Source organism: Pomacea canaliculata, linkage group LG3 (assembly GCF_003073045.1).
Source record: "Pomacea canaliculata isolate SZHN2017 linkage group LG3, ASM307304v1, whole genome shotgun sequence".
In the NCBI taxonomy this organism is placed as follows: domain Eukaryota; kingdom Metazoa; phylum Mollusca; class Gastropoda; order Architaenioglossa; family Ampullariidae; genus Pomacea; species Pomacea canaliculata.
In genome coordinates, this window is record NC_037592.1 from 36,040,980 (window position 1) to 36,056,959 (window position 15,980).

The 15,980-nt window shown below is 46.4% G+C and overlaps 1 protein-coding gene across 2 annotated transcripts in view; it reads left to right on the forward strand.

Annotated features, from left to right (window-relative positions):
* The window catches only part of LOC112560880 (mucin-5AC-like), a 36,161-nt gene that overhangs the window by 14,130 nt on the left and 6,051 nt on the right, over nucleotides 1-15,980 (forward strand). Inside the window, exons 1-3 of one of the 2 annotated variants that reach the window (XM_025232985.1) lie at nucleotides 4,128-4,469; nucleotides 11,466-11,690; nucleotides 13,477-15,448. In XM_025232985.1, the coding sequence (XP_025088770.1) occupies nucleotides 14,126-15,448 (1,323 nt within the window). In that variant the 5' untranslated portion in view covers nucleotides 4,128-4,469; nucleotides 11,466-11,690; nucleotides 13,477-14,125. Of the gene's footprint in view, nucleotides 1-4,127; nucleotides 4,470-11,465; nucleotides 11,691-13,476; nucleotides 15,449-15,980 lie in introns of those variants that run through there. The other variant, XM_025232984.1, reaches the window with a different exon arrangement.

Here is a 15,980-nt window from a genome sequence, read left to right on the forward strand (position 1 = left end):
AGAAAATGGATGTTAAATCTTCTCGGGAACGATCTGATGAAACTATTCATGAGGTAAGAAATGCCAGAGAGGAACAATTTTAAGAGGACCAAGGGACGCCATCTATCGAGTGTAAAGCTTTTCGATGGACAAATTTCCTTTTTTCGTGTCCTCGGTTTGTGTCGTTGCACCGTATTGGTGTCCTCGCTTCGCAGCACGATTTTTTACGGGCTCCATAAAGGCACCAAAAAAAGGAAACATTTGCGACAAAGTCGGTGATTCATATTGTAAGAAGAGCTAAACAAATCGCAAGATCTGCATGGTCGATGCGCCAAATGATGTTTGGGAGGGAAATCTTAGACGAGCATGTGATTTCCATCTTGGTGGTTGACAAACGAAGCCGAGAGACGAGACGTTTCTGGGATGGTCCTGGGGGACTGCTTTTTGATTGGACAAAGCGCAATACCGGAAGTATGAGTCACTCGATGTCGGATGTCTTACCTTTCAGCTGCGTTTGTGTTTGAAGTTGTCGTGTCATAGGAGAGACAAGTGGACCGGCCAGAGAGCCACTCGAGGTTGATGCCAACAGTCTTGCGCTGAGTGGGACAGGTGCCACCAATCCCACCATGTTAGGTTTGTGAGGGCGCTGGGTGACAATATATTAACTACGTCCATCGAACAATTAGTAGACATTAAGAGCCATTCTCGAATTCTAATCTCGAATGCCTCAGGTTTTTTAAAACAAATATCGAAAGCTCTTGGCAAAATGTAAAATGACCGCGTCTTATTTTATTGTCAAGATTGGACCTACCACGCTTGAGTAAAGTTCATCAAATTACCGGTTGATATGTGTGACGTCAGTGTTTGAAAATGGACGTGATGCCTGTGTGATCAAGTACTGCCTCTGGTTCAACGTGTCTAGTCTTCAGATGCCCCTTTGATAACTGACTACTAAGGGCCACACAGATCTGGTAATTCTCGCTCTCTCCTCCCCTATTCCCTCTTCGTTGCCTTTCTTCTCACTTACGATGGTCTATCAAAGGATGTCGACTGTTGTGATGAGAAAAATGGCGTCGATGTCCGTATTATAAAATCAAAAAAACAACTTTGTCTACATTTTCTGCGTTGATTTCCTTTTGGGGTCAACCGGTAATGAATCTTGTAATGGCTAACATCAAAATTGGATTAAAGGTGCTTCTCGGCAGTCCACGAACCTGCATATATGAGCTGCGGACCCGGAGATTGCAATCTTCTGTCTGCAGAATGTTCCGTCTGGTCTAACGAGAGTGTTCCAGGCCAGGCAAGACACGTGCGGTACTTGCACGTGGACATTGGCTTGTGAGCATTGTCTTTTAGTGGGAACATCTGCAGCCTTGGCTTCATTTACATCATTTAATCTCGTGACCAGACAAGAAAAATGTGATCATCCAGCGTCCTTCTCTCTCTCTCTTTCGCGCGCACGCGTGTGCGCACTCAAAACAATATGGCGACCGAAGTCAATCTCGAAACTGCTTTAACTCACACTACTTTTCTAGAGAAGATGGTCGTTTTTTTTTTCTTGATACTGGTCGTGGAATCGTGCCTTTAGCACTCTCCACGGGAGGCCGCGTGAACAGCGGAAATCGAACGTCGCAGTAAACCATTCCAGAACAGAACGTGTTCTCAAATTGCGCAGTAAGTCATGTCCTGGGTTTCCGCTAGAGTTGCTGGCCCTCTCTCCCCGCTCTCCTGTTTCCTGTCGCTTTGAATCAAAGAGAGGTAATCTAGTGGATAGTCTCTGACAGACAAAAACAATACAATGAATAGAAATAAATAATGTTGACTAACACACACGTGTAAATAAAACATAAACACAGAAATAAACAAGTCCATGTATGCATACATGCACGCAAGCACTCATACATACAAAGAAAGAGGGAGACATATTATAGTGTATACCCACACACACCTATTAAGTGACAAGAAAACGAAAATTGAGTGAAATGCAGAGTAAATGATGACAAACGAAAAAAGAGACTATGATGAACATAGCTGAGGCTACAAACCAAGCTAGCCAAGTCAAGAGAAGAGTAGGATGGAAGATCTCGTTTGTCCTCTCGTCTATTCTCGTCTTACTGCGTGCACAAAAATGGCGAGATAAGAAAAGAGCTTTTCCTGTTGCACAAAGATGATGCTGATTTAAGCAGCTGTCGGGGAAAAAAATACTTAAACCCGAGCTTTCTGCTATTTTGGGGGTGTAGACACTCCTGTTGGTTATTTCTGGTCCATGTCATCACCTCCGTCTAATAAGTTTCCAACGTGTTTTGTCGGAGTTGGAGAAAAATAAGAAGCCTTGCACGCGCGAACAAGTGATCTGTTTGAAACCTTGCATTATTAGTTTGATGCCCACTCAAGGCTTTTATTTAATCAAAAGAAACGGCTTTTTATGGATTCTTTACATGGCCTGCTCTCTCTCTCTCTCTCTCTCTCTCAAGACGCTAAAAATACTCATGTACAGACGCATTCAGACAATTTGTTGTTCTACTCCTCATCTTCTTCTTTCTCCTTATGCTTCCCATCATGCGTGCGTGCGTGCGTGCGTGCATGTGTTGTTGTTTTCTTCGTGTCCGGCGGCCATGTTGATTGTCTGCATTCACCCGGCTATTCACGCCTTCAGGACCAGTCTCGTGGCGAGCACTTGGTGCACCCTGGGATAAAATATCCTACTTACGTCTACCTCCAACTCTTTCGTGCACATTCACATCCTCAGACACTTTATTTTCCAAATGTTCAAGGCTGTATTGTGAGAAAAAAGTAACAAATAAGGTTTAGGGACTCAAATCGCCCTGTATGTCGGGAAAAGAGAACTGATATTTGAATAAAATGTTTTAACTTAGAGCCTAGAGTGAGTGTTTCAGCTTTTTAGAGAGTGCCCCAGGTTCATTCTTCACGCGGTGGTCGGAGCAGAAGCAAGTTTTCATGGCAGTTCATGAGTCGGCCATGAAGCAAGTTGTTGCCCTCTGGGATAACATGGAGAAAAATTAAATACAGTGTCAAAAGTCTTGAATGTTGCTATGAAACAAAGATGCCCAAGGGTACAGTAACCTGAAGCAATATCCGCAAGGTCTGGAACTCGTTTCGTGACTATGAACCCAGGAGCTACTTAGGGACAGCTACTTATCTTCATTTTATGACATACAACCCCAGGTTACTATTCCCTTGAGTCTTTTTCGGCAAATGTGTTTAACAGTCTCGAGTTTGATTCGGGGTTGACTGACAGACCTACATCAATGACACTGCTTTTAGTTTTTGTTGTATCAGTAAACTGCGGTGTCATTAATTTCGGCTTTGTTGTCAATCAGTTCGAACAGTAAATTCGATTGTTTTCCAACGCATTGTTTGTGCTTCTGGCAGCGTGAAATGTAACTGATGATGATAATGGAGCTTTTCTTGCCAGTCCACACGACAACCGTTATTGTTAACTTTTTTTTAGTGTATTTTTCTGAGGGCGTGCGTGCTCATGTGTCGACAGAAGTCACAAAAGAGACCGTGTCTTGCGGACAGAGCAAGAAGGAGCTGAAATAGCATGCAGTCGATACAAGAGGCTCTTTGAAGCCTTGATGGCAGTTGTGCCGAAGCAGCGATGTGTGTGGCTGAGTGGCCAATTGATACGAAGCTTCCTCGAGTGTTTAGCCTTGTACTCCACACACTTTCTTGGGAGTCGCAGACGGAGGCTCTGTCGCCTCAGGACAAAGACCATGGTGAATTCATTCAGACGAAAAACTATACACCATTTCTCCTTCCCTCTCTCTATTACTCGCTCATATAAATATATTTGTGTTGTAAAGTATTGTTCTAGACAATGTCTGTATAAAATGTTTGTTTTCAACCAGCTAAGATCGTCTGGATGCTTGCTTGCAATAACGTCCCAGTCGGTGACTGAACGGCTTTGGTTGTGCTTCTTGTTCATACATTGCATATGAGGCTAGCGTCCTCTCACTCCTTCAAAGTTTGTGGCCTTTTCAGCCGCAGTTTAATAAGTGTGTTCAAGTGTGCTGGCGCCTTTGGCGACACAGGCGAAGGAAGCAGTTGATGAAGTCCGGTACTTACACCTCCTAACCCTAGAAAAGGCGTGGAGACTGTGCGAGCAAGTCAGTCAAACCACGCCTTGCTCGCACACAACTCATCCATCCATCCAGGTTTTCATCTAGCTACACCGGCATTTTTTGGTCAAAACTAAACAAGTGGACGTTTTGCTGGAGGTGTGTGGCTCGAGAGGACGTCGAGAGAGGACGTGGCTGGTGTGGCGGCGCTGTACGTCATCGTGTGATGGAGTGCTGTCTGGGGGCCGGACTCGCCTTTCGTCAGGTTGCGGAGTTCGCCAGCAGGTGGCGTGCAAGAGAGGATAGTGTATTGGCGTCACAGAATTACGACATGCCGTATGTGTAAATTACTTTCGGTTCTCTGAAAAAAGAAACCATCTAGGAGGCGTTCTTGTTTTGAAAAAGAAGGTAAATAATTTTTTTAATTGTATTTACTCTGTTTCGTCGTTAAGAAAGTTTTTTTTAACCGAAGATTAGTAGATCTAAAGTCGTGTTTTCACATGCAACAATACTTGGATGCGTGCACGCATATAGATAATGTAGACAAAAAGAAAAGAGAGAAAGTGCTCTGTCCCCTGTGTCAAGTCTCGGTAAAGCCTCGGTGCTCAGGCTGGATCTGTTCTAGTGATGGTATTGGTAGCTAGCCATGCTTGTAAGTCCGGGCCCTGTCACTGTGAACCGGAGGTAAGTGGTGACCTCCGATGTTTCTTTACCTCCAGAAAGAGAGCACTAGGAAAATTTGTAGACTGAACGCCAGGAGGGGAACCTATAGATGCCATGTCGACCTCTGTCGAGGGGGAACGAGATATGAATACGTGGGAGGGCTCTGTGTCGGTAGACTGACGATGTGTCAAAGATGCTCCGGGTCTTGGATAAACAAACAGCAGCTCTCCAATGGTGGTCAGATTCCACAGCAATGACTATACCTCGTGGCAAGAGGTTAGTGTCTGTAGCTTTGCCGACACCCGACTCCCTCAGAATTTGCGTGGACCTCTGACAAGATCGTCTGACTCATCCATTGCAGATCTTAGCGTGAAGATGATGTTGTTATGTCAAAGGCTTATCTCTCGATAGCTGGCGGTCTGCCGAGGCCAACCTTTCACCTTTCGCGAAGTTGCAGGCTGCCAAGTCTCGGCGAGCCGTTTGACAGCTGAAATCACGAAAAAATTCTTAACGTCAACAGTATACTTCCAATAAGTGTGATGATTACTTTCTTTGGTTTAGTTCTTTTTCCAAAAAAGTAACCTTCAATTTTCACAGCATAGAGGAAATAAACTGAAAACACAACAGACCATAAAGCTTGAGCTTTTATACCTCCGTCAACATGATAGCTGCATGGTTTGATCTTCATGGTGATAGCTAAAACGAAAGCGAATTGGACTAACGGCCTCCTTCTAGAAGTTAACAGGCGGAAAATTCGTCTGTAAGCAGTCCACGTGTACGTCCGAAGTTTACATTTTTCTTCCTCTTCTTCGAAAGCAAAGACACTTTAAGTTTCGTTGCTGCCATCTTGCGAAATCTGACCAGGGAAGACCACTGTGTTACTAAGAGTCCGTCTGACAGGCAGCATGGTCGCAGTCCTCAGCCTCTCCGACCTAAAGTAACTCGAAGATCTTCTGATAGAACCATTGCTCTTCCTCCCTACCCTGCCCTCTCCTCTTTCATTCGCCCTCCATTCCTATTTCTTCGTCCTGTCGGCGAGAGTTTCCCGTCTTCTGGTGGAAAGAAATGCTGTTGGATGGGCAGATAAATTTCTTGAAAATAGCGGGCATCGATTATCTTGTCCATTTGTTTTGTAGATTGATTTTCGTGCTCTAAGTGTCTTCCGCTTGTCGCTGTCTTGAGTTTTGGCCCTCTCCGACTGGGTGGCCCGGCTTTATTTTATCTTCACGTCTCGTCGAAGTATAGGTCCGCCTGTGGGGTCTGCGACTCTCTAAGGCCTGTCGTCTGGGGTCTGGATCCCTCCTCTCTTGGCAGCGGCTGGCCCATGACGCTGCAAATTTCTGGGCTAACCGAAGGTCCATAAAAACCTCGGCAACACTAGACGCTCTAATGGGTTGACGCTGTCTGGGCTAATGTCTTCCGGTTTCGATCGTGCGAAACGGTATGCTGGGGGTGTGGGGCTGGGAGGGAGCAGGACCTTTTGTGTACGTGCCTACCGTGTCAGGTTGCGGTGGAACGTTAGCATCCACCCGCTGGTCTGCTGTCTGTCTTTTATCTCACCGGATCGTCGCACTCTGTCTGACGCAAGCTATTCCACGGAGGGACTAAAGACCGAAGCAAAGAAACACCAGATGTAAAGGTATGCTGTCAGAAGCAACAGTGTAGCCGAGTGTAACATCAGAAGTAAAAAGCGTATCCTCAGAGTACAAGTCGGGAAGATGGACAACAAAGGACAATAAATGTAGCTCGCAGGCCAGAATCCAGCATCCTTCACTAACAGGAGGCATCTATCACCGCCATAACAGCTTTCCCGGCATGCTTCTTTTCGCATATCAACGTTTTCAAACACAATCTTCTGGGATCTTGTAGGGCGTCCGTGGCATACCATACCAACATATCACATAATTTTTCGATGGTCAGCAAGAGACAGGGATGGACTGCTCGCGTGGGAGAAAGGGACAATGCCGAAAAAAACTGACTATTCCACGACCACTCTCTTCCTGCTGGAAATAAACTGCGAAATGGAATTTCTCATTGCCTGCGATTTGGTCGCTTCCCTGTTGTTTGGTTTAAACGGTCCCCAGGGGGACCTCGGGCTGAATAAACGGCAAGGTTTGATTTGATGAGCACACAGCAGTCGGACCTGTGCTGCCACCACAATGTTATCATACGAAGCTTGTTTGTTTTTACCCAGCAGTAGGGATCGTATTTGCTTTATTTGTATTAGTAGTTTTTGTTTATTTATTTTGATTTTGTTTTTAAGAAGCTTACCGTTTCAGAGAGATTTTCTTGTTCTTGTCGGTTTACTGTTTCTTGGACAAAAGATAGAATGCAACAGATATAAAAGCTATTAATTTTTTATAGTGACTGTGTGTGAAGTGGATGAGCAAGAGCAAATAAGTGTTTTAAAAGGTAGTGTGGTCACTTGTGTGGAGAAATCATCTGGGGCCACGACACAGTCATTCCAAAATTGCTGGCTGAACCGTTGTTCCGTTTCCTTGCGGAAGTGACGCGAAAGCGCCGACTGCCAGCGAACTGCCCTGTGGGTAAATAAGTCATTGATTGCAACCTTTGGCTTTTTTCCTCTCAGCTACACCACGCCGACACCCTCAACTTCCGCTTCATTTCTAACTTTGTTTTTCCTCCCCAGTTTACTTCTTGTTATCAAGGGAATCAATCTGTGCTTTGACGTTTCCTCCGGGCAAAGTTTGGTCTCCCTGCGAACTCCCGACGGGGGGATCAGATTCCAGGATCCCTAGGGAAGCTGTAAGACAGAAACGCCAGCTGTGTCGTCATCAGATTAAGAGCTTGATGTCTCACTCGTGAGCGGTCACCGCTAGGTGACACCACTTTCCCACTAAAAGACCAAATGATGAACCCAGGTCACTCTGTAAAGGAAGCTGCATGTTGAGGAGTTTTATTTATTCCATTACATCAGGCCGCCAGCTTCCGTGCCTGCAGGATAAATGAACATGGTGTGGCTTCCACTTGCGTGAGCAGTGTTCGCATTTTGCGTGCTCGTGATACAAGTGGTTGCAAGAGCTTTCAAACCTTCACATATAGGGGTGGGGGGTAGGTGGAGATGTTCGTTGGCAGTGATCTTTGATAATTTTATTTTTCCTTCTAGTCTGTGTTTCTCGAGCTAACTCTACTTCATTTTTTCTTCACTATCCAGTCGTTTTTTTCTGCGTACGCACTTTGCAAACTGTATGGAAATGTCTAGAATCTTTCACGACTGCCGGTCGACTAAGAGCTCCATGGATCCGCTGGCTCCAGGGCTGTCAGGGGTCATTTCCTTCCTTGCTGTGTATCAGACCGCAGATATCGCTCGCGCTTTGTCCATGAAGTCCGGTCAGATCAGACTTGCACATGTCCCGGCAGACCCACTAAGGGTGTAGTCCTTCAGCCTATTTCCCCACCCCCGCTAACCCTCTTTCCACGCTCTTCTTTTGTTCCACCCACTGTCTGGCGGCCAGGTAAAAGTCAATCGACATCTTGCATCTCCAGGTATTTTTCCCTTCTCTCCGGCGCTAGCAGCAACATTTGGTATTGAATATCGCTCTTTAACTGAACGACCTACTTGACAATCACTCCACAGTAAAACAATTTGTATCGTCTTTCTTGAAAAGAGTGATAAATTTCAGATCGTTGGCAGGCGCTGCGGACATTTTTGTATACAGAAATACGTTTGTATAAGTCAGCCAAGGTCCGTGTCATCCGAAATGTCACGCAGCTGAAATGTAAGCTTGAACAAAAGCCAGGTAAACCCGAGCAAGCCCTTGCCTGTGAATGCCTCTGGGATGGATAATCCTAGCCTCAACAGACACCCCCACTGCCTCCACCCCTCCCACACAGAGAGAGACAGAGAGGGAGGACAGCTGTAGATGGGTTTGTTGTTCGATAAGCATGCTAGAAATCTCAAGGGATTGTGGGAAAGCGAGAGGAAGAGGTTTGAAAACGGAGCAGGGATTACGTCTGTTGACTGAAGACGAAAGGCTGTCCCAGTGTTTGTGAGCAAACGAGCAGACAACATCTGGCTGGCTGGCGGGCTGGCTGGCTGGCATCCCGCAAGCGCGAAACGCTTCGAGACTATGACGTCAGACCCCAAGCCTTTCAGGTATAAATCTTCAATCTACCTGTAATTACCTGCTTTTGAGTAGAAAGTGCATTAACCTTTACTCTTTTATTCGGGGATTAATTTTCCCGAACTGTTTTCTCCTGTCTTTGAAGTCAAGACGACAATAACGACGGACATAAAACAAACTAAGGCAGTAGGTCTACAGACTCTCTTACAGCAGATGCAAATAGTGGATGGTAAAGAGTACATGCAATATAGCAAATTATCATGCTTTGAGATAAGTGAATAAATACTTTAGTGAGTTCTGCAGTAGTTGGAGAAAAATTGATAAAGTACTATTTCTTCATGGCGGAAAATCGTATTCTAATATGTAACTGAACTTTGAAATAAAATAATTTTTAAAGCGATCTGTGGTGAGCATCCTTTTAGAAAAGGACTACATTTAGGACTACAAGGACTACATCTGTCTTGTGGGGCTACAGGTCATGTATTGAGTGACCAGGTCCTAGCCTTATACACTGTTCATGCTCTATTGTGTTCTTGGTACACGATGAAGCAGTTTTCTTCTGTCATCTTTCTCTCTTTGCGCGTGTGTGTGTGCTCGCGAACATACACGCACTTAGTCTGAAAATGTCTCAGTTCAAGTGCGGTAGCCCCCTAGTCTAAGATGAGAGCGATGTCCCTGGGAACGGTAGAGCCTGTGAGGCAGGAAGTAGAGACTAGGTGCCTGTTGTTAACGGCGTTCCCAGACAACATATTGGCTCGAGAGGCGCGGTCTACTTACATTAACAAGCCGACACTTTTTTGGCCACTCGATGCATTTATTCTGCAGTCTTAACACTTTCACAGACCGACTGGGACTCAGCTGTTTTCAGTTGTCATTTTTTGCAATGTGCATCGTACAACAAAAATATTGATGCCTGGAAACTGCTCTTCCGAGAAGTGTGGTAGTTGCCAGATATTTTATAGAATAACTAAGAAATGTGATTTACATTACTTTTTAAAAATTGTAACTCCTCTCCTGAGTGGTGCGTGCAGCTAAACCTGAAATTTGCGAATGAATTTCTAAGGAAAGTATTTTTGAAACTAAGAAATTTCTGCTTTTTATGTTGTTTCACAGAGTAGTCCGTCATTTGGAACATTTGTGTGGTCTGATCGTCTTTAGTTCTTTTTGTTCCCCGCGAGCCTGCTCCCGTAATTCTCTCCCCTTCCCCCCATCTTTGGAAATAAAAACCAAAAAGAGTTTGTCGTCACTGCTATCGAACGTAGGGAGCCACAACGCTTTGAAACCCTGATGGAGCTGTCATTCACACACTAGACCCCTGCGGATGTCGCAAAACCTCCAGTTCTTCCTCGTCTGCCGCAGGGTCACAGCAGCAGCAGCGGGACTTACAGCCGAGAGGTCAAGGCCGTGCCACCCACGACCTCTGTTCGCCGAGTTGACACTCGTGATGAAATGTCGTGGGATTCGAAGTCACGCAACACCTAATCACCCACAGAGAGACAGAAAAGAGTGAGAGAGAAGGAGAGAAAAAAAAAAAGAAGAAGAAATAGATGCTAGGGTCCCTCCAGCGCAGCAATAAACAGTTTCATAAAAGATTGGCGCCTGCAGCTATAATACAACGTATATCTCGATTATGTTTAGAATTGCTGATTTCAAAAACACAGACAAACAGAGAGTCGTCTGGTTTAATCTTCTAGTGGAGTCTCGAGAGTCGTTGTTGACTTTAGCAGGACGAGGGAGGAGGCGCCTGAACGAGGGATGGAGCAGCGTGTCACACGATGTGCGCCATCAGGAACTAGGTCTTGGACTTGGTGAGCATGAAGTGCTGTGAACATGGTAGGTACACCTGCCGATCGATTGGAATATCTTCCAGATCACTTGCTGGGTGAGGTATTGGTCTTTTGCCGCAGGCAAACGCCATTATTTTAGGTGGCTCAAGAAAAGCTATGATGCTGTGCATTTTTTAAAACTGTGCCTGCGCATTTTTAAAAACTCTTGGGTTATTTTTGTCTACTAAGACGATTGTGTTACTTTTTTTCCGATGTCCTACACATTGTTTTATGTACTATATCCGTACATTTGTGTGCAGTAATAAACAATAAAATACCTGCTTGTTGTCCAGATATAGGCGTATCTTAGTAACCCACAGGAGGTCAAACTGCACATTAATTTTAGACAAAATATTTCCGACGCAACATCAGCTCGTGACATGAACGATGAATTTTAATAAAGTATGTTTTGGAAATATGTGTGTGTGGGGGGAGGGGGGATTGGGGGGTCGGATTTCAGTTTTCTACACCGAACTCTTTGTTGTTCATCATGTCCTAAGGGTCTGTCCGTTTTCCTGATCCTATCCTAGCTTGCTCTCAGCCATAAATTCGCTATAATGTGATTGCGCTGTCCTATTATCGCCGAACATCCTGCTGACGAAGACTATGAAGCCATAGATTGTGATGGTGCTCACGTGTGCGTGCGTGTGTGGAGACAGATGCTAAAGCTCGATGCCTTTTTTTTTTTTTATCTTTCTTACTTTTTTTACACCGTCTTGCTCCCAACCCCCACCCGACGTTCTTCAGCTGCCGTGGCAACCGAACCACCCGTACATTTGTATCTTGATCTGCACGCGCATGTCTCATGTCGCATCTTGTGTCTCGTGCAGCTGACATCAAAGTGAAGCTGCGTTCCAGCAGCTGCAGTCTCGACCGCCACAACATGCAAGGCTGAAGGTGTGGGTGTGTGGGGGTGGGTGCGGCGCTGAGGGCATCGCTGGCGCCGCCTGGCGACGACAACAAGCAGCAGCACCAGTACCGAGCACTCGCCTCGCTGTCCTCGCTTCCTCGCATCGTAGTCATGGCAGCGCCTGCCTGCTGGCTTTTAGCACTCTGTAAGTACAGACTTTCTCCACACCTTTTTTTTTTCCTGTTGCATATGCGTTTGTTATATCTTTCTTTTAGTTCCTGCAATTAGTTCCCCTATATCGAATAGAGTAAGGCAGAGTAGTTTAGTGGTTAGAGTTCTACATCACCGTGCAGCCTTGTCGTATAATAATAATAAACATATAGTCTCATATCCTGGCCCCATGGGCAAGCTCATGGAGCTTTTCAGAAAAAAATAATACGTACGGACGCACGCAACATAGCATGCAAAATTGTTGTCTATAGACTGTCATATGAAATAAAAGCTATGTAGCCAGAAGTTGCTCCCAGCATATGGTTCGAGTCCCAGAAGGGTTGGATTTTGCCAGCATTAAACATGCACTACAACGTTTGCACTATGTCTTAGGAGAGTAAATATATAGCGTAAATAATCCGACTGCTTGTTTGCTGGTTTTGATTTGATGTTTTCAAACATGTGCGCGCATGTCTAGTGCCAGTTCCTGTCGTTTTCAGTCCTTTTGTTTCGTCATTTCGAGAACCAAGTTTCTAAAACCGCGAACAATCAATTAATGCCGGTAAACAGACCTCAGAAACGGTTCTCCTGGGTTTTCAACCTAACATGCTGTAGCACCTGCAGCACCTGAACCCCCATAATATCAGGTTTTCGAAATTGCCTTTCTCCATTTCGAGTATCTCTGACACCTGCGCTGCCACTGGTCCACATGCGTCCTTCATTTGCGCAAGCAGTTGTGCATGTTGCACCATCTTCCCTCCCCCGTCTGCCCTCTGGGCGCCGCCATTGGATGCTGGCATTGGATGCTGACATTCATTGGATGCTGGCTCTTACTGCGTCGGTTTGACTGCCCTTCTCACCTGTGGGGATCCCTCTCACAAAGACAGATTAGCTTGGCGCTGAAATAAGAAGTATGCTGTCACCATTTCATTGTAACACAATCGATATTATCTTCATAATTATGTAATATACGCAATAATATTCCCTAGTTAGTTATATAATAGTTGCATGAAATTTCTAGTAGGGGTTTAAAAGAAAAAGTGGAAATCAAGTAAGGCGCGTGGGCGCAAGCACACATGAACATGTAACGAAAGACAGAGAGGGAGACAAGGGAGGGGGGAAGTAATCTTGCACCACCCACAGCAAAGGGGGAGTATTACCGTCCAACCCACCCAGCGCACATCCTAGGTGTTGATGATAAATTAAATAAAAGAGATCAGTGTGGCGGCTTCACAAAACAATGGGGGTGCCTGTCTGTACCGATATCAGACACAGAGGACCGATACCTCCATGGCCTGTCAGGGTCAGTGTCGTCCAGTCAGGAAGCCGACTTACCTGAGACAATACAATCTGCAGATTAGGGCCTCCCCCACATCAATGTGCCAAAGGTTAGGTGTCTGGACAGGTGTCAAAGGTTCATGCTCGGAGGCATTTATTTATTTATTTTGTATCCTTATCAAAATTCTGTTTAAAAACCTTATTAACTGGACATTATTAACAACAGAGAGTTAATTATTTGATTGTTATGAACGATAACTAAAAACTTACCGTAGTCATACGACAATGTGTGTCTCGTTAAGATGGCTTTATTGACGAATGTTAGTCTTATGCCCAATATTTCTCGTGAAATGTCCGGGAGGGCATCAAATATGTGTGTATTAATTTAGAAACAGATATGAGACGAACAAACAGAAACAATAATAGATTATGTAGATAGCCTGGGCATTTTTTCAGATCTTTCAAATAGTTTGTCATCATTATTTGCCGGTCATTGTTTTCAGTGTTACCGCTGGGTACAGCTCAACAGGCGTCATCTACTGAGCCCTACTCCAGTACACCTATTCTTCCTTCAAGTCCGTCTGCAGTATCAGAGGAATGGGTGAATACCGAAATACCAGGGGCGCCAATCGCTTTGATGATGACGACTGCAGCAATCCACTCCACTGGTGTGGTCTTATCATTCACAGGATCAACATCAGTGGTTTCAGCTCCTCGGACACCAGTAGCAACTCTTGCTCAGCGGACAGAGATCCCAGCTAGTCGCTATGAGAGACCCTCGCGGGTCCGGTCACAAATCGTGACGACAGGACAGTCGGACATGGCATTTCCAGCAGCGACCGGAAATTCCGACATCATTGTTTCGGTTTCCTCTCCTGAAGGTTATGTTGAAATAATTCATTCGACAAGCACGCAGGTGTTGAACGAACCTGATGTAGTTACTTTGCGCAGCATCTCCCCGTGGCAGTCGGCCGCGATGACTTCCAGTCCGGAACCGACGATGGGAGGAGCCTCAGACATAAGCCCCAAGGCAGGCTCACTTCATCAAACGTCCACCGGTCATCGACGGCTGAAGTGTCGAGGGTTCTTAGTCGGTCCACGGCTGCGTCCGTTTTGGCTGTGCGATCGTCCGAGACATTGCCGTCTACTGCAATGATGTCCTCGTTGGCCGAGGACCAGACGCAGGCTTCTGAGGTTTCCACTTTGGATGAAGGCTGCACGTCGACGTGTCACCCCAAGATCGCTCTTGCAACTTCAGCAACACCGTTGACGTCATCAGCACACCTAATCACCCGTCCTCAACCGACCGTGTTTGTAACATCTATGCCAGCACAGATTTCAGCCACCCGTATGACTGATTCAGCCACAGCTGTTTCTGAAAGTCTTTCAATAATCAGTGTAGCAGCAGCTGCTGCAGCAGTAGCACCCACGTCCTCACGGAGCCCTCCCTTCTCTCATTCTCAGACCCTCCTCGAACATCTTTCCTCATCTCTGCGTCAGTCTTCTGAAGTTTCTGCCTCATTCTCCTCTACACCCGTGATGGAATTTCTTCCTTCTGTGGGCCCTTCGGCGCTCCATTCCAATCTGTTTGTGCAGGCATCGTCTCGTCGGGCGTTCGATGTGCACCCATCTTCCCAGGAATCACCACGTGTTACGTTACAGACAACTCTACCGCCATTAATGGAAGATTCTAGCTCGCGAGCTTATTCCCAGACGCGCACTGCTTCCAGTGACGTTGCTTATTCTGCGTCGACAACGAGCGAAGCTTTAAGACCAGCCACACGTGTTGCCCAACTAACCGCGCCACCTGCATCAGCAGCAACCATTATGCTGGAGCCGAGTGCCAGCACATTCATGTTATCCTCAACACCAGTCCGCGGAGAGTCCACCGTTAGTACGACAGTCATCTCAGCAACCCAAAGCGTGATGTCACCTGCTGCCTCAGAAACCCCATCTTCTGCTTTTGGCATCTCGCCAAATGTCACCCCCTCAGCTAAGACTTCCACGGCTTCGACCACCACGACAACCTCCATCCCCACCACAGCCACCACCTTACCCAGCCCAACTGCAACCAATAGAAGCGTCACTGCAGCAGCCTCAACTGCCAGTACCGCGGCTGGTACAAGGGTACCCCCCACTGTCGTCGGCAATACCAGCAGAGCTGTAGTTACCAGAAACGTCACCCTGACGACCACCCACCCACGGCACCCGGCCACCCGGACCGTGATCAGAGACGCGCGCTACCTCTTCAAGCTGTCTGGCGACTGCCACTTGATCGTCAACAACACCGAGTACTTCGAGCGCTTCCTGGCAGGGTTCCACGACCTGCTGACCAAGCATCTGCACATTCGCGAGGAGGCCTACAAGCTCGGTGACATCACCTGCGGCTCGGTCCACGTCTACGTCACCTTCCTGCACGTGCCTATGCCACACTTCGACGCTGTTCTGCAGGCAGCTGTCCGTACAGGAGGGGAGGTAACTTGACAAAATGAAGGTGTTCCATAAATCAGTTTACTAGCATTTGTTGGTTATGACTGGACAAAAATTTAGGGGCTCGATGGCTTGATATGAACGTCGCATAGCACTCAGCCAAAATGCTTATAAAATATCAGTCGAGAAAGTGCTACAAAGTTATTAAAAGTTCGAACTGTAAAATTCGAGAGCGTAGAGAGAACATTGATGTGATGGGAGGAGTCCGGCTATTTCCCATCTGATGCCTTTATTCTGCCCCTCGACATTCAGTCAGCTTCTTCGGTACACGGACGTTTTGCCGATCGGACGTTTCGCCACGGGACGTTTCGGAGTCGGACGTTTTGCCGACCGGCGTTTCACCGCCGGACGTTTCGGCGCGGGACACTTCATTTCGGCATTTCACGCGGGACCTTTAGCCGAAGTCAAGTGTGTGACGCCCCTTAGCTGACACATTTCTCTCGCCATTGTATCAATGTATCAGTGAACTCTCTCTCACTATCCCTCCTCATGTGAACCGTTAGCTCACACATTTCTC